Raw genomic sequence first — 22500 nt, 5'->3', positions numbered from 1 at the left:
TGCATAATACTGACTGCTATACTTGCAATCTACAAACACGTTAGGGTTGTATTCAGCCAGTGTGTGGTGAAATGGACCATGCAATCTAGAAAACTCTCTCTCTCTCTCTCTCTCTCTCTCTCTCTCTCTCTTCATAATATATTCCAGTCCCCGTCATTCTTCTGTACATCAATACTGCTACACTCTATCTACCTTCTCTCTTTCTTTCCCTTTCCATGGAGTGTAAGGTGGGTGGAAAATGGGTGGGTGGGCGTGCTAAGCCCATTTTCAGGGTAGGCAGGCGCAATTGACGCTGCGGGGTCGTTATGTCTGCCTTGAGAACACACGAGAGAGCGCACGCAGTCTTTAAGTACAATTTCAGGGTTGAGAGACCATTGCGAACGTTATTGCAAACCCCCCCCCCCACCTCCCTTCCGTCTCGCCAATCTCCTTTATTTTCCTTCTTTCTTTCTCTCTCTTTGTGGGGGATTCTTCATCTCCTCTTTCCTTCTCTCATCTCATGGGAATCATTTCCTTTTCTCGCATCCTTCTTCCAACCTTTGGGAGTTCATTTCCTTTTTCCTCACCCTCTTCTCAATCTATGGGAGTTCATTTCCTTTTTCCTCACCCTCTTTTCAATATATGGGAGTTCATTTCCTTTTTCCTCACCCTCTTTTCAATCTATGGGAGTTCATTTCCTTTTTCTCCACCATCTTCCCAATTTATGGGAGTTTATCTCCTTTTTCCTCACAGTCCTCCTAACCTATGGGAGTTCATTTTCTTTTTCTTCACTCTCTTTCCAATCTATGGGAGTTCATTTCCTTTTTACTCCTCACCCTCTTCCCAATCTATGGGGGTTCATTTCATTTTTTCCTCACCTTTCTTCCAACATATGGGATTTCATTTCTTTTGTCCTCACCCTCATTCCAACCTATGGTAGTTCCTTTCTTTTTTTTTCATCACCCTCTGCCTAATCTATGGGAGTTCATTTCCCTTTTCTTCACCTTCCTCCCAACCTATGGGAGTTCTTTTCCTTTTTCCTCACCCTCCTTTCAACCTATGGGAGTTCTTTTTATTTAACCTCCCCCCTCCTTCCAACCTATGAGTGTATTAGAATTTTCACTTTTTTTAAGAAACATAGATTTTATAGATAAGATTCAAGGTTTTCATCCCATTATTTATTTTTTATCCATTATATTTAATTTTTTATTTTCATTTATTTAACATTATTATAGATATTTTTCTTTCTGATTTCAGTTGACTCATTGGGTTGGTTAATAATAATAATCATTCATCATCATCATCATCATCATCTCCCACCTCCACCCAGAGCATTATCCCCCGTTAACTCCATCTGAAACCCTCAATAATGAATACAGTATCCCCCTAACGCCCTCCCCCCTTCCCAATTACCATTGGAGGTTTCAATCAACCCCTCTCCATCCTTTCCACCCCCCCACCCCCAACCCCAACTCCCAAACCCCGACGCTGTTGCTAGTCTAAATATGGCGTTGGTGACTACGGTCTGCATCGGAGCTGTTGTTAAAAGGGAGAGGTACATGAAGTGGAGATATTTTTTATTTTATATTTTTTTTCTAAAATACGCACCGTGAATCCTCTCTCTCTCTCTCTCTCTCTCTCTCTCTCTCTCCGATATCATTCTGATAAATATTCGTGAGTTATTCCTCTCTCTCTCTCTCTCTCTCTCTCTCTCGTTACTAAGGATTTTAAAGGGGATTGTGAATGGGCATAACATACATACACACACAAACACACACATTATATATATATATATATATATATGTGTGTGTGTGTGTGTGTGTGTGTGTTTGTGTGTGTGTGATTGTATATATGTATTCATATTTAAATATAAAGAGAAATTGATTGGAATTGGTATTCTCTACCTTCCTATGTATCTCCCTATACATTTAAAGGATCCCCAGTTCGTGAATATGAATGTGTTGAATTTATTTTGTCAATAATGATAAGGATGGTGATAATATTAATGATGATAATGATGAAAGTTCTAACGGCAGGAAACTGGAGGAAACTTATTTTAAATAGTCTTTATTAAGCATTAATGGACTTATAGCATCCCTGCTTTTCCATATAGGGTTGTAGCTTAGCAAGTAATAATAGTAATAATATTAATAACAATAATAATAATAGTAATAATATTAATAACAATAATAATAATAGTAATAATAATAATAATGTACAGTTAGTAAAGGGGTGAGATATAGCTAAACAGAGTCCAGTTTAGTAGCATTTATCAAGTTGAGAATTCCACCGTAGGAAAAGTAAAGTATACGCTACCATAAAGAGCAGCATAGCTTCTTATAAGTACTGTAAAATCCCCACCATTATTGCAACTGTAACAGCCGTGTTCTTGAAATACGCAAGCAATAGCGGAAGTCCTGCTCGCGGGGGACAGAGATTTTAAAGGAGTAACGGGACCGAAATTTTATTTCGAGTATCAGAGCGACTGGCGTAGTTACTTACTGCCAGTCATATAGCAGGAAATCTCTTGCCTATTACGAAGTTCTTATTGCTATTGCTGTTGATGTAGTAGCAGAAAGCAGCTGTGGGATTTGCTGCTATTAGTGGTTGAATGTGAAATCACTTTTTAAAGGTTTAAAGGCTGCTTATGAATGGCAGAGGCAAGGAACAGTGCCATTGGCCAAGCAAGCAGAACAGCTACAAAGCAATCTCTCGATCCAAGCTATGACCAGGGAGGGCTAGGCAATGGCTACTGATGACTCAGCAGGTAGACTTACATACTTCCCAGATCGCCCCTATCCTTAGCTCACAAGGATAGTGAGGTTGCAGACACTAAAGGAAACTATCGAGGTTGAGCGGATCCGGAACCCCATTCCTGTGAGCGTCTAGCAGTGACCCTTCCACCAGGACCCCTCTCTACCCAAGCTAGGACCAGGGAGGGCCAGGCAATGGGTACTGATGCCTCAGCAGGTAGATATATAGGTTTCTTAAGCAGCTCTTCCCCTTCCTTAGCTCACAAGGATGGTGAGGTTACAGACACTAAAGGAACTATCGAGTTCGACAACCGTCAAGCAAGAACGCTTCCAATAGGCCATAGAAAGGAAGGAAGCAATTTTAACCTCAAGACGCATAGGAATGGGCCCCTGTTGGCTCAGTATGCAGATTAGCTGTAACGCTGGCGCTTCTAAAAAGGGAGATGGTAAGTTTGTGCATCTGTATAGACTTCTTTCACTGCTCATAACACATGTAAATCACGGGTGCGAACTCGTAAGGGTTCTTTCAAAGCGTTTAAATTGCCTGTAAAATTTGTATACTACATACTGATGTCGTATTACTGCTAGGAGAGAGAGAGAGAGAGAGAGAGAGAGAGAGAGAGTCCACTGAATAGAATGGTATATTTCTGTCATTGGTGGATGTTGAATTACTTTTATTTTTCAGGTTTAGTTTTATTTTTACGAGTTAATATTTTCATTTTGATATAAGGTCTTAGTTGGTAAGATAATCTAAATTAAGTGAAAAAAAGGTAAAGATTTTTACTAGATATGAATGTAGGGTATGATTTTAGTTTTAGAATTATAATGATTATGTGGCAGGGAATGCAGCTACTAATTATTATAAGTCAGGGTTTTTTCATACGAATTTCATATATATATATATATATATACAGTATATGTATATATATAATTTATATATATTATATATATATATATATTGTATATATATAATTTATATATATTATATATATATTATATATATATATATATATATACACCTTGTGGTGAAAGGGTTTGTGTATCGCGGTGATCAGCAAAGTTGTACTAGTCGGGGCCATCTTCATTAGCTTGGTTTGATTTGAGCGATCAGAGTAAAGTCTCTCACCATCACCAATCCTCAGTGGCCAGCATGGTGATGAAAATGGCTAAACTCCAAATATGACTAAGTACGCGTCTGAGGCTTTTGTCTTACCGTGAACTAGAAACGGATGCATTTGTTGTTACTGTTGTGTCTGTGTTTGTGCATATATACAGTATATACATATATATATATATATATATGTGTGTGTGTGTGTGTGTGTGTATATATATATATATATATATATTGAAGTAAACCATAAATAGATATAATTTATTTCCTGTTATGCTGAGAGGCCACCACTCGGAAAACATGATCCACAAATGACCCTAACTGTCGTGTTGTAGTTAGGAAAGGGGGAAAGGTGGGATGGGTTAAATGTGTATGTGCGCACATATATGTACTGTGTATATAAATATATATATATGTGTGTGTGTGTGTGTGTGTGTGTATGTTTGTTTTGGTTGTTTGCATGCATTTTTGCATGTTGTTACCTAAATGCCTATTATGAATTCAAACTATTTTTTATCTGTATAAAAATTATTTAGCTGATTTAAAACCATTTACAAGATAGTTAAGCTTTTTCTTACCATTTTCCCTACATCTTTCCATTTACCATCGAACATTCTTCCCCTTCCCCTCCTTATCAAACCCCTTACCCTTCTCCCCCCCCCTCCCCCCACCCCCTCCCTTCCTCCCATACTTTGACGTCTGTACTTCCGTTTTGCCGAACTCTGCAAACTGCAAGCAATCAACTTGGAAGCCCAAAAGGCGTCGTTGAAGTCACAAGAGCAAAGTTGATTTGACGTTCCCCTTTCTCTCTCTCTCTCTCTCTCTCTCTCTCTCTCTCTCTCTCTCTCCTAAATGGAATTTTACTCTCTCGTCTTCTAAATGGGATTTTACTCTCTCTCTCTCTCTCTCTCTCTCTCACCCGACGTCTCCTAAATGGAAGTTTACGAGGAGAATGTTATTCCTTGCGCCACCATTTATCCCGTTTTTATTTCGCCCGACTTTCAAGTTTACTTTTTCAATACTTTAGATTTTTAGTTTTTCTGTAAGACCCAGTTTGGTTGGACTTTGACATTTGTTTTACTTATATTCTTATTTTAAATACCAATTAAAGTTTATTTAACTTGTTTAATTTTAGTATTTAATATAGTAGTCGTTTGATTTTTTTTCTAGATTTTGAACTTTTTTAATCATTTTACTCTACTTCTAAATTGGGTTCGGAAAAACTTTGTAATTCCAATATATATATATATATATATATATATATTTTTTTTTTTTATTACTTCAGAAATCATTCCTTTTACTTTACTTTTAATTGGCTTCTGAAAATCTTTATCATTCTAATATATATATATATAGTATATATATATTACTCCAGAAATCATTCCTCTTACTATACTTTTAAATTGGCTTCTGAAAATCTTTATAATTTCATTATTATCTTTTTTTGTATTACTCCAGAAGTCATTTTTTTTAACTAATTTTAAATTGACCTCTGAAAATCTTTCTAATTCCAATATATATATATATATATATATGCATATATACATATATATATATATATATATATATATTATTACCTCAGAAATCATTCTTTTTATTGTAATTTTAAACCGGCTCCGAAACTCTTTATAATTCCATTATCTTTTATTTTTTTTTATTCCAGAAATCATTCCTTTTTACTGTACTTTTCAATTGGCTTCTCCATTCTTTTATAATAACATTCATATCTTTCATTGCTTCTTCCGAAATCATTTTTAATTTACTGTTGCCTCCTCTATTTTCATTTTGTGGTTTCAGTTTAACTATTATATTACTTTTAATCCTTCAATCGATTTTGTTGTAAATTCTTTTTACATTATATTCTTTTATTCTGTTGACCATTTGATTTTTCCTTTTACTTTTATTACTCCTCCTATACTGCTTTTAATATACTTTTACCCCTTTCAATGCCTTTTAATTTTACTTTAAGTTCGTTTGAATATTTACATTTTTTTCCATTTCAACCGTTTTTTTTTAATTCTCATAGTTTTTTTCTATTCCAATACTGTCTTGAAATTTCATGTTAGACTCATTTTTAATTCATACTTTTAGTTACTTTAAAATTATATCAATGCTGTTGTTGGCTTTATTTGTTACCTTATATTTTTACTCTAATATTTTGAATTTTATTCCTTTTAATTTATTTATCTATTAATTGTATTCTTTCAAATTGAAAAATGTTGATTTCATATTTTTGGTTACTTTAAAATTATGTTAATTTTGTTCTCGGTTTTATTTGTTAACTATATTTTTTTACTCTAATATTTTAAGTTTTATTCCTTTTAATTTTTTTATCCATCTATTGTATTCCTTCAAATCCAAAATGTTTTGAAATGTTTTGATTTTCCAACACATTTATGTAACATTCTGAGTTGATGCCCTAACTATTATTCTCTCTCTCTCTCTCTCTCTCTCTCTCTCTCTCTCTCTCTCTCCAAGTGTTATAAGCAAACTGAAACATACTTTTTATTGACATTGGAAAGTTCCGGATATTGGATTTTGGTTACAATGGCTCTCTCTCTCTCTCTCTCTCTCTCTCTCTCTCTCTCTCTGGCTATATATATATATATATATATAGCCAGAGAGAGGGAGAGCGAGCGAGCGAGCGAGAGAGAGAGAGAGAGAGAAGAGAGAGAGAGAGAGGGAGAGAGAGAAGAGAGAGAGAGAGAGATTCCACGTGAAAATGTAGATGTATAAAGAGAAGAATAATGAAGAATGTTTTTAATATGTGAGAGAGAGAGAGAGAGAGAGAGGAGAGAGAGAGAGAGAAGAGGTATTATCATGTCGACATTTTGATTTGAGAGCAAAGAGCCAAGCTCGTTAATGAAATGCCTTGTGAGAGTGTTGGAACGGTTGGCCTCTTGTAAAAGCTTTACTGGTGCTTCTAACCGCCATGCTCACTCAATTTAACTCACATTTACTTTTTTCTGACTTACATTGAGGGTTTTATTTCCATTTATTTCCGTATAATGATATTAATATTGACTTTTTTTCATATATTTTCATATAATTATGTTTGGTAGTGTTATTGAATTTCTGGGAATGTTAAACTAAAGGGTATATAGGTATATTATTATTAGTGTTATTTGTTTTGTTGTAGTTGTTGTTATTATTAATATTGTTATTGTTGTTGATTTATTAATATTATTATTATGGTTGTTATTTTTATTATTATTATTATTATTATTATTATTGTTGTTGTTTTTATTATTATTGTTAAGGTTATTATTTTTATGGATATTATTATTGTTATGGTTTTTATTATTATTATTATTATTATTATTATTATTATTATTATTATTATTATTATTATTATTATTATTATTATTATTGAGGCCCTTTGCGTCAATAGGTGTAGGAGGAGATGATAAATTAAAGTTGAAGAAAAATATAGGAAACCAGACGAATAGGAAAAAATGGAAAGAAAAAGGACAAAAGCAACAGAGACAAAGGACTGGAGAAAGGCGGCCAGACAATGAGAGAGAGAGAGAGAGAGAGAGAGAGAGAGAGAGAGAGATACCATGTAAAAGTTTGGAAGATGTATAAGGAGAAGAATAACGGAAGAAGGTTTTTAAAATGTTGGAGAGAGAGAGAGAGAGAGAGAGAGAGAGAGAGAGATGCCATGTGAAAGTGAGGATATTTAAAGAGAAAATTAATGGAAGAAGGATTTTAAAATGATGCAGAGAGAGAGAGAGAGAGAGAGAGAGAGAGATGCCATGTGAAAGTGAGGATATATAAAGATAACAATAATGGAAGAAGGATTTTAAAATGATGCACACACACACACACACCACAGAGAGAGAGAGAGAGAGAGAGAGAGAGAGAGAGAGATACCATGTGAAAGTTTGGAAGATGTGTAAAGACAAGAATAATAGGAGAAGGTTTTTAAAATGATGCAGAGAGAGAGAGAGAGAGAGAGAGAGAGAGAGAGATGCCATGTGAAAGTTTGGAAGATATATAAAGAGAACAATAATGGAAGAAGGATTTTAAAATGATGGAGAGAGAGAGAGAGAGAGAGAGAGAGAGAGAGAGCGAGAGAGATGCCATATGAAAGTAAGGATATATAAAGAGAAGAGTAATTGAAGACGATAGTTAAAATGATGCAGAGAGAGAGAGAGAGAGAGAGAGAGAGAGAGAGATGCCATGTGAAAGTGAGGATATATAAAGAGAAGAGTAATGGAAGAAGATAGTTAAATGATGTAGAGAGAGAGAGAGAGAGAGAGAGAGAGAGATATGCCATGAAAGAGATGATGTATAAAGAGAAGAGGTAGTTAAAAGGATGCTGTGTAGTATCTTAGAGCAAAGCTTCTGAGAGCTTGGCGAAATACCCGGGCTCTGCCAAACACAATAACCGTGTCCGAAGTACTCCGGATAGGGTAAGGGAGTCCTTTGTGGGACTTAATAGAATCCTGCGCCCAGGGTGCTTGAAGGCACCAAAAATGGGATTGAATGGTCTCTCTCTCTCTCTCTCTCTCTCTCTCTCAGACTGGGGAATGGAAGTGTTCAGTGTGACGCTGATGGACAATCTCTCTCTCTCTCTCTCTCTCTCTCTCTCTCTCAGACTGGGGAATGGAAGTGTTTAGTGTGACGCTGATGGACAATCTCTCTCTCTCTCTCTCTCTCTCTCTCTCTCTCTCAGACTGGGGCTTGTGAAGGTTTAGGATGACGCTGATGAAAAGAAAGAAATATATTTTGAAATTCAAATGAAAACTGAAGGAATTTAGATCCTTGTACTGTGAATAAAGTTCAGTATATTTTTTTCAATTGTAATGAAAATAAGATATCTCTGGATTTGATATAATGTTATATGTACGTTTTTATTTTAATTGTACGAAAAATGGCATCACCACGAATCGTTACCTGTTAGTAATGATAATAGTAGTAAATATAATAATAATAATAATAATAATAATAATAATAATAATAATAATAATAATAATAAAAATGATAATGATAATAGTAGTAGTAGTAGTAATAATAATAATAATAATAATAATAATAATAATAATAATAGTAGTAGTAGTAGTAGTAGAAGTAGTAGTAGTAGTAGTAGTAGATCGCATTTTCTGACACCTTAATAATAATAATAATAATAATAATGATAATAATAATAATAATAATAGTAGTAGTAGATCCCATTTTCTGACGCCTTGATAATAATGATAATGATAATAATAATAATAATAATAATAATAATAATAATAATAATAATAATAATAATAATAGATCCCATTTTCTGACACCTTAATAATAATAACAATAATAATAATAATAATAATGATGATAATAATAATAATAATAGTAGTAGTAGATCCCATTTTCTGACGCCTTGATAATAATGATAATAATAATAATAATAATAATAATAATAATAATAATAATAATAATAGATCCCATTTTCTGACACCTGCCATCCCTTTGCCCCCAATATTCGAGTGTAAAATTATACCCACGTGAAATCCACGCAAATTTCTCCTCACCTGACTATATCATATTTTCGGACACGCGCGTCTTAAATTTCTCACTTGCTAAGATTTGCAGCTAAATGGTGATAGGTGCCAGGGGATGGTGCCAGGAGGTGGTGCCAGGAGACATGCCCTTGATGCTAGCACCGGATATTCGGGAGGAGGGATGGACGGAAGCCTAGCGGGCCTTCGCCTCCTGGAGATGAATATTGATGTGTATCGGAAATGGATGCAAGGAGATTTTGAGTCTCTCTCTCTCTCTCTCTCTCTCTCTCTCTCTCTCTCTCTATATATATATATATATATATAATTAATCACTATCTGATGCTTTATATATAATGTATAATACCCAATGTAATTTATATATTGGAAATAAAGTATTATTACTACTACTACTCTCTCTCTCTCTCTCTCTCTCTCTCTCTCTCTTCACACACATAAACATATATATATATATATATATATATATACATATACATATATATATCATTAGGAATACCGTAATGTGGTGAAAGGGTTTACGTATCGTCATGATCAGCAATGCTGTACTAATCAGCCCATGCTAGGTCGTTTTGCTGGGAAGGATCAGACAAAAATCTTCCACCATAACCAATATGGACTAGCAACCGTGGTGAGGAAAATGAACAATCCCCAGACATGAATAAGGACATGTCTGAGGACTTCGTCCTGCAGTCGACTAGAAATGACTACATGTATGTATGTATGTGTATATATATATATATGTATATATATATATATATATATATCGGTCACGTCCTGAATTCCCCGTCCCTCTGGTATGGGAGAGACCGAATAGTCATATCCTGGTGGGAAGGGGTTTGTTTGCATCATCATCATCATTCCCAACTTCTCTCTCTCTCTCTCTCTCTCTCTCTCTCTCTCTCTCTCTCTTTTGACTTACATCGTCTTCATCACCATCATCTTCCCTCCCTCTCTTCATCACCACCATTCGCTTCCTACTCTTCTTGTATTTCCATTCCTATCTTCATCATCATAATCATTATGATTTTCTTCTTCTTCTCCATCATCATCATCATCTTCCTACTCTTCTTCATCTTCATATCTCCCTCTCTTCATCATCATCATCTCCCTACTCTTCTTACTTTTCTTGTATCTCCCTCCCTCTCTTTATCATCATCACCTCCTCATTCTTCTTACTTTTCTTGCATTTCCCCCTCTCTCTTCATCACCATCATCATTCTTACTCTTTTTTTATCTCCCTCACTCTCCTCCTCATCATCATCATCATATTCCTCTTCTTTTCCTCTTCATCACCATCATCTTCCTACTCTTCTTCTTTTACTTCCCTTCCGCTCTTCATCATCATCACCTTCGCACTCTTCATACTCTTCTTGTATCTCCATCCCATCTTCATCATCACCATCATCTTCTTACCATTCTTCATCTTCATCTTCTTCCCTACTTCTTCATCATCATCATCTTCCCACTCTTCTTACCCACCTTGCATTTCCATCCAAAGAAACAAGGCAAAATAAAGCTTTGATGTCCAACGTTCCAGTGTGTTTTTCCCATCCGCCTAAACTCAGGCTTTAGAAGAAAAGATCTTTTATTTCCCTGCACGATATTTTAGACCTGTTTACCTTCTTCTCCCCAAAAGTAAAGGAAGGTATTAAGGCAACAGGTGTTTTGGGCCCCGAATATCAAGGATCTCCTCATAAATCGCTAAGTCAGGGTGTATTACTGTCGGTGAAGGAAAGGTTTATCTTGCTCGAGTTCATGTATTGCACTTTGTATTGTTTCATTTTGATTGATTGTTTAAAAAAAATTATTATTATTATTTACTTGGGATAAATTGTGGTGGTTTAATTTGGGTTTCCTTTGTAAAGTTTCTTTTAAGTATGAAAAAAATAAGAGTTATTTATTTTGGATAAATGACGGTGTTTTAATTTAGTTGCATTTATAATGTTCCTTTTTAGTGTCCAAAAATATGAAGAGTTATTTACTTGTTTGGATAAATTAAGATGTTTTAAGTTGGTTTCCTATGTAAAGTTTCTTGTTATCGACTGTCAAAACAGAAAATCAAATAAAAGAGATATTTACTTGTTGGTTTACAGGGCAATGCCCTACAGATGGACCATATATATATATATATATATATATGTATATATATATATATATATATATACATATATATATATATATATATATATACATACTGTTTTTAGAATGATTTATTGTTAATTTGTTTTAATCATTTATTTGTTACCTTATTTCCTTTCCTCACTAAGGTATTTTTCTCTGTTGGAGCCCTTAGGCTTATAGAATCTTGCTTTTCCAACTAGGGTTGTAACTTGGCCAGTAATGATAATAATAATGATAATAATATGATCAGCGCCCAAGCTAGGACCAAGGAGGACCACGCAATGGCTGCTGATGTCTCAGCAGATAGACCTATAGGCACCCCCAAAACCCCCATCCTTAACTCATAAGGATGGTGAGATTGCAGCGACCAAAGACACTAAAGAGTTTGAGTGAGACTCGAACCCCAGTCTGGCGTTCACCAGTCAAGGACGTTACCGCTCGGCCATCATATATGTAATGCCAAAAAGAGAGAATTAAAGTATCCTCCATAAGATAATATTGAGATTAATCGTTGATTCAAAGGAAATTTTTCGAGGCATTATTATTTTTATTAACAATTGCAATTAAGTTTGGATGCATGTAATTTACCAAATTTTAATGTAGAAGTGATGAATTAGAGAAAATGAAAAACTGAAAACTGTGGGAGAAGGAATTACTCGAACCCCAGTCTGGCGTTTACCAGTCAAGGACGTTACTACATCGGCCATAATTAAGGTGTTTTTCTGTTCAAATGTCAAAAGTATCTGTGATGAAGTACGTCATTTAGCGTGTGGGAGGTGTTCGATGCCCCAAGTCTTTGATTCGTGAAAATGCAAAACAGCTGTGGTTGTTTTTGAAACCTTATTGTTCATTGCAATCATTATTATTATTATTATTATTATTATTATTATTATTATTATTATTATTATTATTATTATTATTATTATTAGAGAGTAGAGATCCCCTTTTTTGTTTTGTTTCTTGTTGTTGTCGGCTACCCCCCAAAATTGGGGGAAGGGCCTTTGGTATATGATGTATGTATTATTATTATTATACCTAGTTGGAAAAGCAAGGAAAAATAGCCCAGTGAGGAAAGGAAATAAGGAAATTAATAGATGATGAGAACAAATCAACAATAAATCATTCTAAAAACGGTAACAACGTCAAAACAGATATTTCATATATAAAATATAAAAAGACGTATGTCAGCCTGTTCAACATAAAACCATTGGTGCAACTTTGAACTTTTGAAGTTCTATTGCTAGCGTTAGCGTTCTTGCAATGCTGCTAAAAATAGTATGTGTATATTTTAACTTGCATTCTGTATTATTCTGTTTGGAAAAGCTTCTATATGAAAAGATGTAGGTTGAAAAGAGAAATAGAAATGACTCCACTGTCAGCGTTTGCTAATTGTTTCCAATATATATATATATATATATATATGTATATATATATATATATATATATGTATATATATATATATATATATGTATATATATATATATATATATATTTATATATATATATTTATATATATATATATATATATGTTTATGTATATATATATATATATATATAAACGGACAATTATCTATATTAATAGAAACTACATTAGATTAGGTTATATTATAATGTTACTAACAAAATCTACGGTAACACAAAACAAACAAAATAACGCTATAACAACTAAAAGGTCCAGACGGCATATATTGGCCAACAAATTCATGATTTTACCCACACAAAAAAAAAAAATCAGAAATTGCAATGATAGAGCCTACAGCAGCTAAACACACGTATAGACCTTTTTACACGTATCACAGAGAAACAAGATTCAAAGACAGATAGAATTCCATGGCAATGAAAAATTAAGTGTAGAATTATGCAAGCAGTTTTAAAAGAATGGGATGAATGTACATTGATCTCTGCGCATAAATAGATAACTAAGAACCAAAAGTAAAACATGCTTTGCTTTGAATAAGTAAACTGAAACCAAACAAATTTTTACTAACAAACGTTGATCAATAATCACTTTGTACCCTAGACTTTAAAATGGTAATGGAAAATAGAAATTTACTGTTTTGTTAATACAGGTGTGGTACACACAAAACTTCCCGCAGTAACTAAAAGATATTCTGGACAGGAAATTCAGCACCCTTGCAGACAATTTAACAGCAATGAAGTTGGCGATGATTATCACTATGTTTCAGTTTGTCCTGTGGTTAAAGAAACAAGAGAGAGATACCTAAAGCCCTACTATTGTAGAAGGCCTACAACGTTTAAATTCAATCTGCTCCTCAATACAAGTAATACCAGAGAATTGAAAAAAAAACTTGCGAAGTTTATTAACTATAATATCCTTTTTGGGCTCAAGCCATGTCGTCCTGATGGAAGTTCCTATAGGGTAGCTTCCTAGGGTATATTACAACTACGGCGATATTCCCAGAGAATTTACCTTAAGGTACCAGAATTCTAACTCCTGGAGCGAGTATCCCTCGTGAAAGGGATATCGCGACATATCAGAGGACGTATTCTAGACACGTCACATGGCAATCTACTACCTAAATAGAGATTCGTCTCGTAAGAGGGAGATTGACGAGATACGAATTCGGGAAGAAAAAGGGGGGAGCCGCTCCCAAGGCCTCCCAATCCCCCGATTCGTATGCGTGCCTGGCGCCAATCCTGGCGCCATCTGTATTCCTTTTTGCGTAGCTTAACAACTCGGTGTTTTTTCCTGTTTTTCTCGCAAATCTTGGATTTATTCAGCTTTTCATGGCTTCTCCGTCTTCGTTGGCCTCGGATAAGTTGAGTATAGTGTCTGTTATGTATAAATGTAGGCTCTTGGTAAAATTTTGAGTGATTAATAGGATTAATCTTTGATACAAGAGCCGTAGCCTACCAGAGGTGTCCTGGACACTGTCACTCGCTAGGTATAAATTAGTTAGTCAGAGTGACATTCCTGGTTGTTTTGCTTAATAAATTTTAGCTATTTAGCGTTACATAGGATTTCCTTTCGTGCTTAGTATTATTTGGCGAAGTATTCGCCATTCTGGCCTACGCTAGGCCATGTAGCCTAGTCGTTTGGTCCTAGTACTTAATGCATGATTTTGGTTTTTCCGAGTGTAATTAAAAGTTTATTAAAGCTTTAGGCTATATTTTATACAATTTAGACTGTGTGGAATATTTCCAAGATTGTATACGTGAGAGTTTCGGTGAATTAGGTAATCGATTCTCTTGGTGCCTAGGTTAATTGCTTATGGAGCCTTAGTATACTTTATTATTCTCCCCGGTTGCTTTCTTTTCTTCGGAGAAGGTATGCAATCCCTTTCCCTCTGTTTAAGCCTTGGGCTTATCCCTAAGTGGTTTTTTCCGAATTTATTTTCGATAAAACTATACTAGGGGTGTTACTGTACCTTCCTGTTCCAGCAAAGTCTGGTTCAAATAGGGACAGAACAACAGAGTTTTTTAGTCTGGTCCGTGTTGTCTGGCTTGGGGCAGAGTTCCCCTCGCTGACCTAACACTTTTAAAGGGAGCTTAGCTCCCTTAGGTCACTATCGAAGGTTTCTGTAGTATGATTCCTCCCTTTGTGATCGACCAGACTAAAGTCCTGTTGCTGTTCTTGGGGAGGATAAAATCTTCCCTTGGGAATAGCAACGCCTTCCTTGCTTTGGTGCTTTGGAAGCTGGCAAGTATTGCTGGCCCTTTCCCTTAGATCTCCCTTAGGCTAAGACAGAGTTCTTGGCTGCGGGTGATCTGTCACTAAAGCAAGGTTGGCAGGACCCTTTTGTCCCTTCCCCCTCTATCTCCGTAATGGCCTTGCCATTACTGTACTGTACCCTGCCGGCCGGCAGAGCTGGCCGGCAGGGGTATTACTGTACTGTACGTCATTCTACTTCTGGACCTAGTATAGGTTGGGATGTGGAATTGACTAAGGCCATTGCCGGCCGGCTGAGATGCTATCCGGCAAGGGCCTTATGTTTTCGAGTGCTGCCCGGACCTCTCTTGGTCCCTCATCCATGCCTGCCGACAGAGCCGGACGGCATTGGTCAAGGAAGCCTGAATTAAGTTTCTCCCCTTCCTTATATGCACTCTTTCGGTTGCCGGGCTTTGGGGGTCGTGTACACTCTTATCCCGGCATCCATTCTATTTTCTTCTAGTGCTGTACCTGTCCCGGCTGCCGGCCTATGAGGCAGACAGCCGGGCAGGTGTAGTCTTCTGGTTCTTTTGCTGCCGGCTGGCATTGGTCTTGTACCTTTGCCGGCCGGCTTATGTCAGTCCTTGTCTGCCGGTCACCAAGAGTGTGGCCGGCAGCTAGGTACTACCTTGTGTAGTTACTGGCCGGCAGTCATTGCCGGCCAACACTGGCTGTTGCTGGCCGGCAGTTACTGCCGACGGCACAAGCATTTGAACCAGAAGGCTGCCGCCCTATAGCTGTTAAGTAGTATACTTTAAAGCTAATTGTGGTGTGTGCCGGCCGGCAAAGGCAGGCCGGCACACATCCTCCTATACTGTACTAGTATTCTTCTGTATAGCATATACAGTAAGAAGAAAACTATAGTAAAAGTTTAGGTACAGCACTGTATCTTCTGACACTATTGTGTTTTCTTGCACAGCCCTTTGCTGTTGCCCTCAGACAGGAAGCAGAGTCTTCCCCGTCTATTATCCAGGATTTTAAAATCATTGCCTAGGTGTGAGCTCCACCTGTTTCCTCTGGAAACCTTGCATTGGTTACTCTAGTAGAGATAAACCAATTTTGATTTTATTATCTGGAAAGCTGCAACAATGGGTTGTGAGGGAAACACAAGTGTGTGTCTTTCCTTTATGAATTGTTATGCTATACTATGCATATCCAGTGATACATAGTTCACTTGATACTCATGGAAATTTTTTCTCTTTACAGGAGGACCCTCCGAAGTGCGGAAATGTTTTCTGCAATGTCCGTAGCAGGAACCTCTGCGGACATGAGTGTTGTAGGAGACACGCAGCATGCGCTGTCTCCAAGGATGATCTCCAGTATTGGGACCCTCAGGTATGTACTGTATGCACTAACCTGATTACTGAGGCTTTTGATTCCCCTAGAACGACGGAATCAAGGGATATAGCTAGGGAAAAGCTCCGTACTTGGGTAAGGGGCTTCAAGAAGAACACCTCTGGCCCTTATCTTCCTAGTGAGAAGATGAGGGCGTATCTTTTTTCCCCAGGCATCAGCTGAAGCAGTGATTCCCCAGCCTCAAGAGGAGATCCCCCAAGACCTAGTCCAGGTGGACGAGGAAGTCGCAGATGCGATGCAAGACATCCAGTTGTGTGACAGGATGTCTGATGTGGACGAAGGTTTGGAAGAAGACCTCCTGGCAGAAGGTCAGGATCAAGTTCAAACCCCGGATGTCGCAGAGGATGGGGTCGACGAGGTGTCGGCTACTCCGGTTCAGATGCCGGAGCCCATCCCCTCAACATCCGCTGGTCTCCCAGTAGAACTGGGACAGGCCCTCTCTTCGATTGTTGGAATGATCCAACAAATGCAGAAGGAGAATCAGGAGAAGGCGGCTGCAATGGAACTGCGTATGCAGTCCCTAGCAGAATCACATGGGCCCCGGAAAAGGCTCAATGTGAAAGACCTTCCCATATGCTCAGACGCGAACCCATGGAGGTATGCTGAGCACATGCCAATGACGACTGGTAAGATCGTCATTTCGGATAAGCTGGGTTCAGTTCTCCTAGAGGAGGTAGAATTCTGGCCCAGCAAGGCATCATATCCGGACTGCTATGTCCGGCTGAGAAAAGAACCAGCTTCAAGGGAGGAGACAGAGCCGAAAGAGGTCATTATTATGGACCATGCTAAGGCTCAAGCCCTACTTTCATCCTCGATGAAAGAGAGGGGCTTCTCGAATTCGAAGGTAGCAGCATTGAGCAAGAAGCTCCCTTCTTTTGTGTCCTCTTCTGATAGAGCCTTCCCCTTTTTACAAAAAGGGTTTGCGGCTGTCCTAAAGGCAATCGAGGCCGGCAAGCCTTGCCCCTCCCTGGAGGAGTGTAAACCCTTGTCGCTGGCTCTGCCTATGGACCACAAGGACTGGAAGGATGTCCATCTGACATTCTCAGTGGGAAAGTTGGAGGCTGATATTGCCGGACGGCAATTCGGCGAGGACCTCCCCAAGTTGTCCGAATTTCTTTTACGAAGAGAGTTCGAGACAAAAGAAAGACTGGCTGCCTCAATGTCTCATCAGACTACTCTTGAGACGATGGCAAGTGACCCTAAGGTCCATGAAATGTTCATGGTTGTGGCTAAGTCTCACCTAGCCACAGTGACGAAGGACCTTTATGGCTTCGTCAAGGCAAGGAGAGCTTGCAGGGAGTTCGTGTTCACCGGGGCTTCGGTGAGACACGAGCCAAGGAAGTTAATATCCTCCAACATTTGGGGAAAAGACCTTTTCCCTACCGATGTGGTCAAAGAGGTTGTTGATAAGGCCGCCGTGGAGAATAGAAACCTTCTCCAGAAGTGGGGCCTGGCTATCAAAAGAAAATCTTCCCCGGATGAGGGTCCTCAACCTAAGAGGAAGAATATGAGGACTAGGCTACCGTCTCGGCCAGCCAAGCCTTATAGACAGCAACAGCAACTGCAATTGCCTTTGCCTCCAGTGCCCCAGATGGTGGCACAAACCCCGACTACTTTTCAGTGGGTACCCCAGGCTGTGCCAGGTCAGTCAACCACATTCACCCCAACGTTCGAAGGACAGTCTTCTTCCTTTCGTGCAAAGCCTAGAGGAGCAGCCAGAGGCTCGTCTAGGCGCCCCTCAAGGGGAAGGGGGATTCAGAGGTGGTCGTGGTCAAGGAGGCAAGACCTCAGGACGGCAGTCCAAGTGAAACGATACCGGTAGGAGGGAGACTAATGAAATTTTGGGATCGCTGGACCTTCGATCCCTGGGCCCAAAGCCTACTCAAGAATGGACTGGGTTGGAGCTGGTACAGCACTCCACCCCCATGCCTTCGGTTTTTCCAACACTCCACCCCCATTTTGGAGGAGTACGTTCAAGAACTGTTGGAGAAAAATGTGATCCGAAAGGTGAAGTCCATCAAATTCCAAGGGAGGCTGTTTTGTGTTCCCAAGAAAGACTCGGAAAAGCTCAGAGTCATTCTGGACTTGTCACCACTCAACAAGTTCATAGTGAATTGCAAATTCAAGATGCTAACACTGCAACACATAAGGACCTTACTGCCCAAGAGGGCATACTCAGTCTCTATAGACTTGTCAGACGCCTATTGGCACATCCCGATCAGCCGTCGACTCTCCCCCTACCTAGGGTTCAGGCTACAACGGAAACTGTACGCCTTCAGAGCCATGCCATTCGGGCTAAACATAGCCCCAAGGATTTTCACGAAGCTTGCGAGCGCAGCTCTCAAACAATTACGCCTAAAGGGAATTCAGGTAGTAGCCTACCTGGACGACTGGCTGGTGTGGGCAGCATCCGAGACCGAATGCTTACAAGCTTCCAGTCAGGTGATCCAGTTCCTAGAGTACCTAGGCTTCAAGATCAACAAGAAAAAGTCTCGACTTTCTCCATCCCAAAAGTTCCAGTGGCTGGGAATCCACTGGGACCTTTTGTCACACAGTTTCTCCATCCCAATGAAGAAAAGGAAGGAGATAGCGGGCTCTGTCAAGAGACTTCTAGATTCCAAATGGATATCAAGACGCGAACAGGAGAGGGTACTAGGCTCTCTCCAGTTTGCTTCAGTGACAGACCCAGTGCTAAGAGCACAGCTAAAGGATGCAACCGGAGTTTGGAGAAGGTATGCATCAAACGCGCGAAGAGACCTGAGAAGACCAGTGCCGCCTCGGCTACGTACTCTTCTCAGACCTTGGTCCCAAGCCAGACATCTAAAGAAGTCGGTTCTTCTTCAGCCACCTCCCCCGTCGATGACGATTCACTCAGACGCCTCAAAGGAGGGATGGGGAGGTCACTCTCATCGGAAAAAAGTCCAGGGGACTTGGTCCAAGCTATTCAGGACCTTTCATATAAACTTTCTTGAAGCTATGGCAGTGCTCCTTACCTTAAAGAAAGTCTCCCCGCGTCACTCGATCCACATAAGATTGGTGACAGACAGCGAGGTGGTTGTGAGATGCTTGAATCGACAAGGGTCGAGGTCACCACCTCTCAACCAAGTGATGTTAGCCATTTTCCGATTGGCAGAAAAGAAGAAGTGGTACCTGTCGGCAGTTCACCTTCAAGGAGTCCGCAATGTGACAGCGGACGCTCTATCCAGGTTCACACCGATAGAGTCGGAATGGTCCTTAGACGCAGGATCATTTTCCTTCATTCTGAATCAAGTCCCAGAACTGCAAATAGACCTCTTTGCGACGAAAGACAACAAGAAGTTGCCCCTGTACGTGTCCCCGTACGAGGACCCCTTAGCGGAAGCAGTGGACGCAATGTCCCTCGACTGGAACAGGTGGTCCAGGATTTATCTGTTCCCTCCTCACAACCTTCTGTTGAGGGTCCTCAACAAACTGAGATCCTTCAAGGGGGGGTAGCGGCAATAGTGGCCCACAAGTGGGCGAACAGTATGTGGTTCCCCTTGGCGTTGGAACTACAGATGAAGTTCGTGCCGCTACCACATCCAGTTCTGACCCAGCGAGTCCAGAAGTCGACTGTCTGCGCTTCATTACAGAAAACCCAGACCCTGCAGCTCATGATTTTCTCGCCCTAGCGGTGAGAAAGCGTTTCGGGATTTCGAGAGCTAGCATAGACTTCCTAGAGGAATACAAGTGCAAATCGACTAGAAGGCAATATGAGTCATCTTGGAGAAAGTGGGTGGCCTTTGTAAAGGCAAAGAATCCGCAGGAGATCTCAACAGACTTCTGCTTATCTTTCTTCATCCACCTCCATGGCCAAGGATTGGCAGCTAACACGATTTCAGTATGTAAATCGGCTTTGATGAGACCCATTTTATTTGCCTTCCAGATCGACCTAGGTAACGAGATCTTTAATAAAGTTCCGAAAGCCTGCGCTAGGCTCAGACCTTCAGCACCTCCAAAGCCCATTTCATGGTCTTTAGACAAAGTTCTTCATTTCGCCTCCCTGTTGAGCAATGAAGAATGTGCGTTAAAGGATTTAACGCAAAAAGTTATTTTCCTATTTGCACTCGCGTCCGGGGCCAGGGTTAGTGAGATCGTAGCCCTCTCGAGAGAGGCAGGTCGTGTTCAGTTCCTGGATGGGGGGGAGCTGAACCTGTTTCCGGATCCTACGTTTCTCGCCAAGAATGAGTTACCCACCAACAGGTGGGGTCCCTGGAGAATCTGCCCTCTGAAAGAAGATGCATCTCTATGTCCAGTAGAATGCCTAAAGGTCTATCTTCGTAGAACTTCAGACTTCAAGGGTAGTCAACTATTCAGGGGAGAAACATCAGGCTCAAATTTATCTCTGAATCAACTCAGAGCGAAAATGACATATTTTATTCGCAGAGCGGATCCTGACAGTACACCCGCAGGTCACGATCCGAGGAAAGTTGCCTCATCCCTAAATTTCTTTAATTGTATGGATTTTGAACATCTCCGTTCATACACGGGCTGGAAATCTTCCAGGGTGTTCTTTCGCCACTATGCGAAGCAAGTAGAGGAACTTAAGAGATCTGTGGTAGCAGTGGGTCGTGTAGTTAACCCTACTGTTTAACTCTGCGAGGAACAGTGATCTTAATTGGGACGATTAAGTCCAGGGTGAGTGTGTAGGTACATACTGTACTACAAACTAAAATGAGGGCACCAAGTGCCCATACAGACTGTTCCTTCCTTCAAAGGTGAACCTCGCATAAGTTCAGACATGTGTGCCAAGCGTTTCTAACGCTAATGTGATTGATTTGTAATACAGATTTTTTATGACTTGATACCTTGGTATCTCATTAAAGTGGTGTTTAATGGTTTTTCTTTCAGATAAACAAGTTCTGTTTACTATCATACTTATGCTTAAAGTTTTGGGTTATCCCCTTTTATATAAATATATATATTTGTTGTTAACCTGTCTGTTTATTATCTGTCAATAAACTTGTTCTTGAGAACCTTGCGTCTCTTTCACCTGTGTCAATTTATTGGTATAATTGAGCATTTAAATTCTATGTATCTTATCTGGGATAATTCTGATAGAATTGTTCTGTTTTGCAAGCTATGTTGCATTGGTTTATGTAAGTCCCCTAATGGGAGGACTCCGTCCCATAAAGGGACGAGGGCGGTTTTATTAGTTTCTTCCTATGCGGATATAAACCTTTGTCCAATACAAGTATTGTGCGGATGACTGGTCAATATATTGACGCAGTAGTTCTATACAAACTATGCTTTACCTAATATAGGGCGAGGCCACTATATTAGCTTGCCTGAGATTCATACATAGATATATGTACTCTTCGAGACTTTCCAGAGTCTAGTAGGACTCTTCCCTGTAGGGGGCAGGAAGCTCTAACATAGTTTATAGTTAGTTGAAAAGATGTATAACGGTAACATCTTAGGTCTCTAGGTCTAGTCGACCGGGAATAAATATCTCCGGGGAGTACGGCACGTTCTGAGAATCCACAGATACAGTAATGCTCTGGTACACTTCCATCAGGACGACATGGCTTGAGCCCAAAAAACGGATTTTGAGCGAAGCGAAAAATCTATTTTTGGGTGAGATAGCCATGTCGTCCTGATGGACCCGCCCTTGCCTTTCTAAGAAAGGACTGTAGGACCCCTCCCTACATACAGTATCTGTAGCACCTCGTGTACGCTACAAGGAATACAGATGGCGCCAGGATTGGCGCCAGGCACGCATACGAATCGGGGGATTGGGAGGCCTTGGGAGCGGCTCCCCCCTTTTTCTTCCCGAATTCGTATCTCGTCAATCTCCCTCTTACGAGACGAATCTCTATTTAGGTAGTAGATTGCCATGTGACGTGTCTAGAATACGTCCTCTGATATGTCGCGATATCCCTTTCACGAGGGATACTCGCTCCAGGAGTTAGAATTCTGGTACCTTAAGGTAAATTCTCTGGGAATATCGCCGTAGTTGTAATATACCCTAGGAAGCTACCCTAT

General features: G+C 39.3%; 1 protein-coding gene across 1 annotated transcript in view; it reads right to left on the bottom strand.

Moving 5' to 3' along the window:
- LOC137615990 (clumping factor A-like) overlaps positions 1–10732 on the bottom strand; it is a 17401-nt gene extending 6669 nt beyond the window's left edge. Inside the window, exon 1 of the mRNA XM_068345671.1 lies at positions 10672–10732. Within this exon, the coding sequence (XP_068201772.1) occupies positions 10672–10732 (61 nt within the window). The remainder of the gene's footprint in view (positions 1–10671) is intronic.
- Between the last annotated feature and the right edge of the window lie 11768 nt (positions 10733–22500).

This window comes from Palaemon carinicauda, chromosome 22 (assembly GCF_036898095.1).
Source record: "Palaemon carinicauda isolate YSFRI2023 chromosome 22, ASM3689809v2, whole genome shotgun sequence".
Classification (NCBI taxonomy): Eukaryota; Metazoa; Arthropoda; class Malacostraca; order Decapoda; family Palaemonidae; genus Palaemon; species Palaemon carinicauda.
The sequence above is the reverse complement of the archived record's forward strand: the minus strand, read 5'-3'. Positions and strand labels throughout refer to the sequence as shown.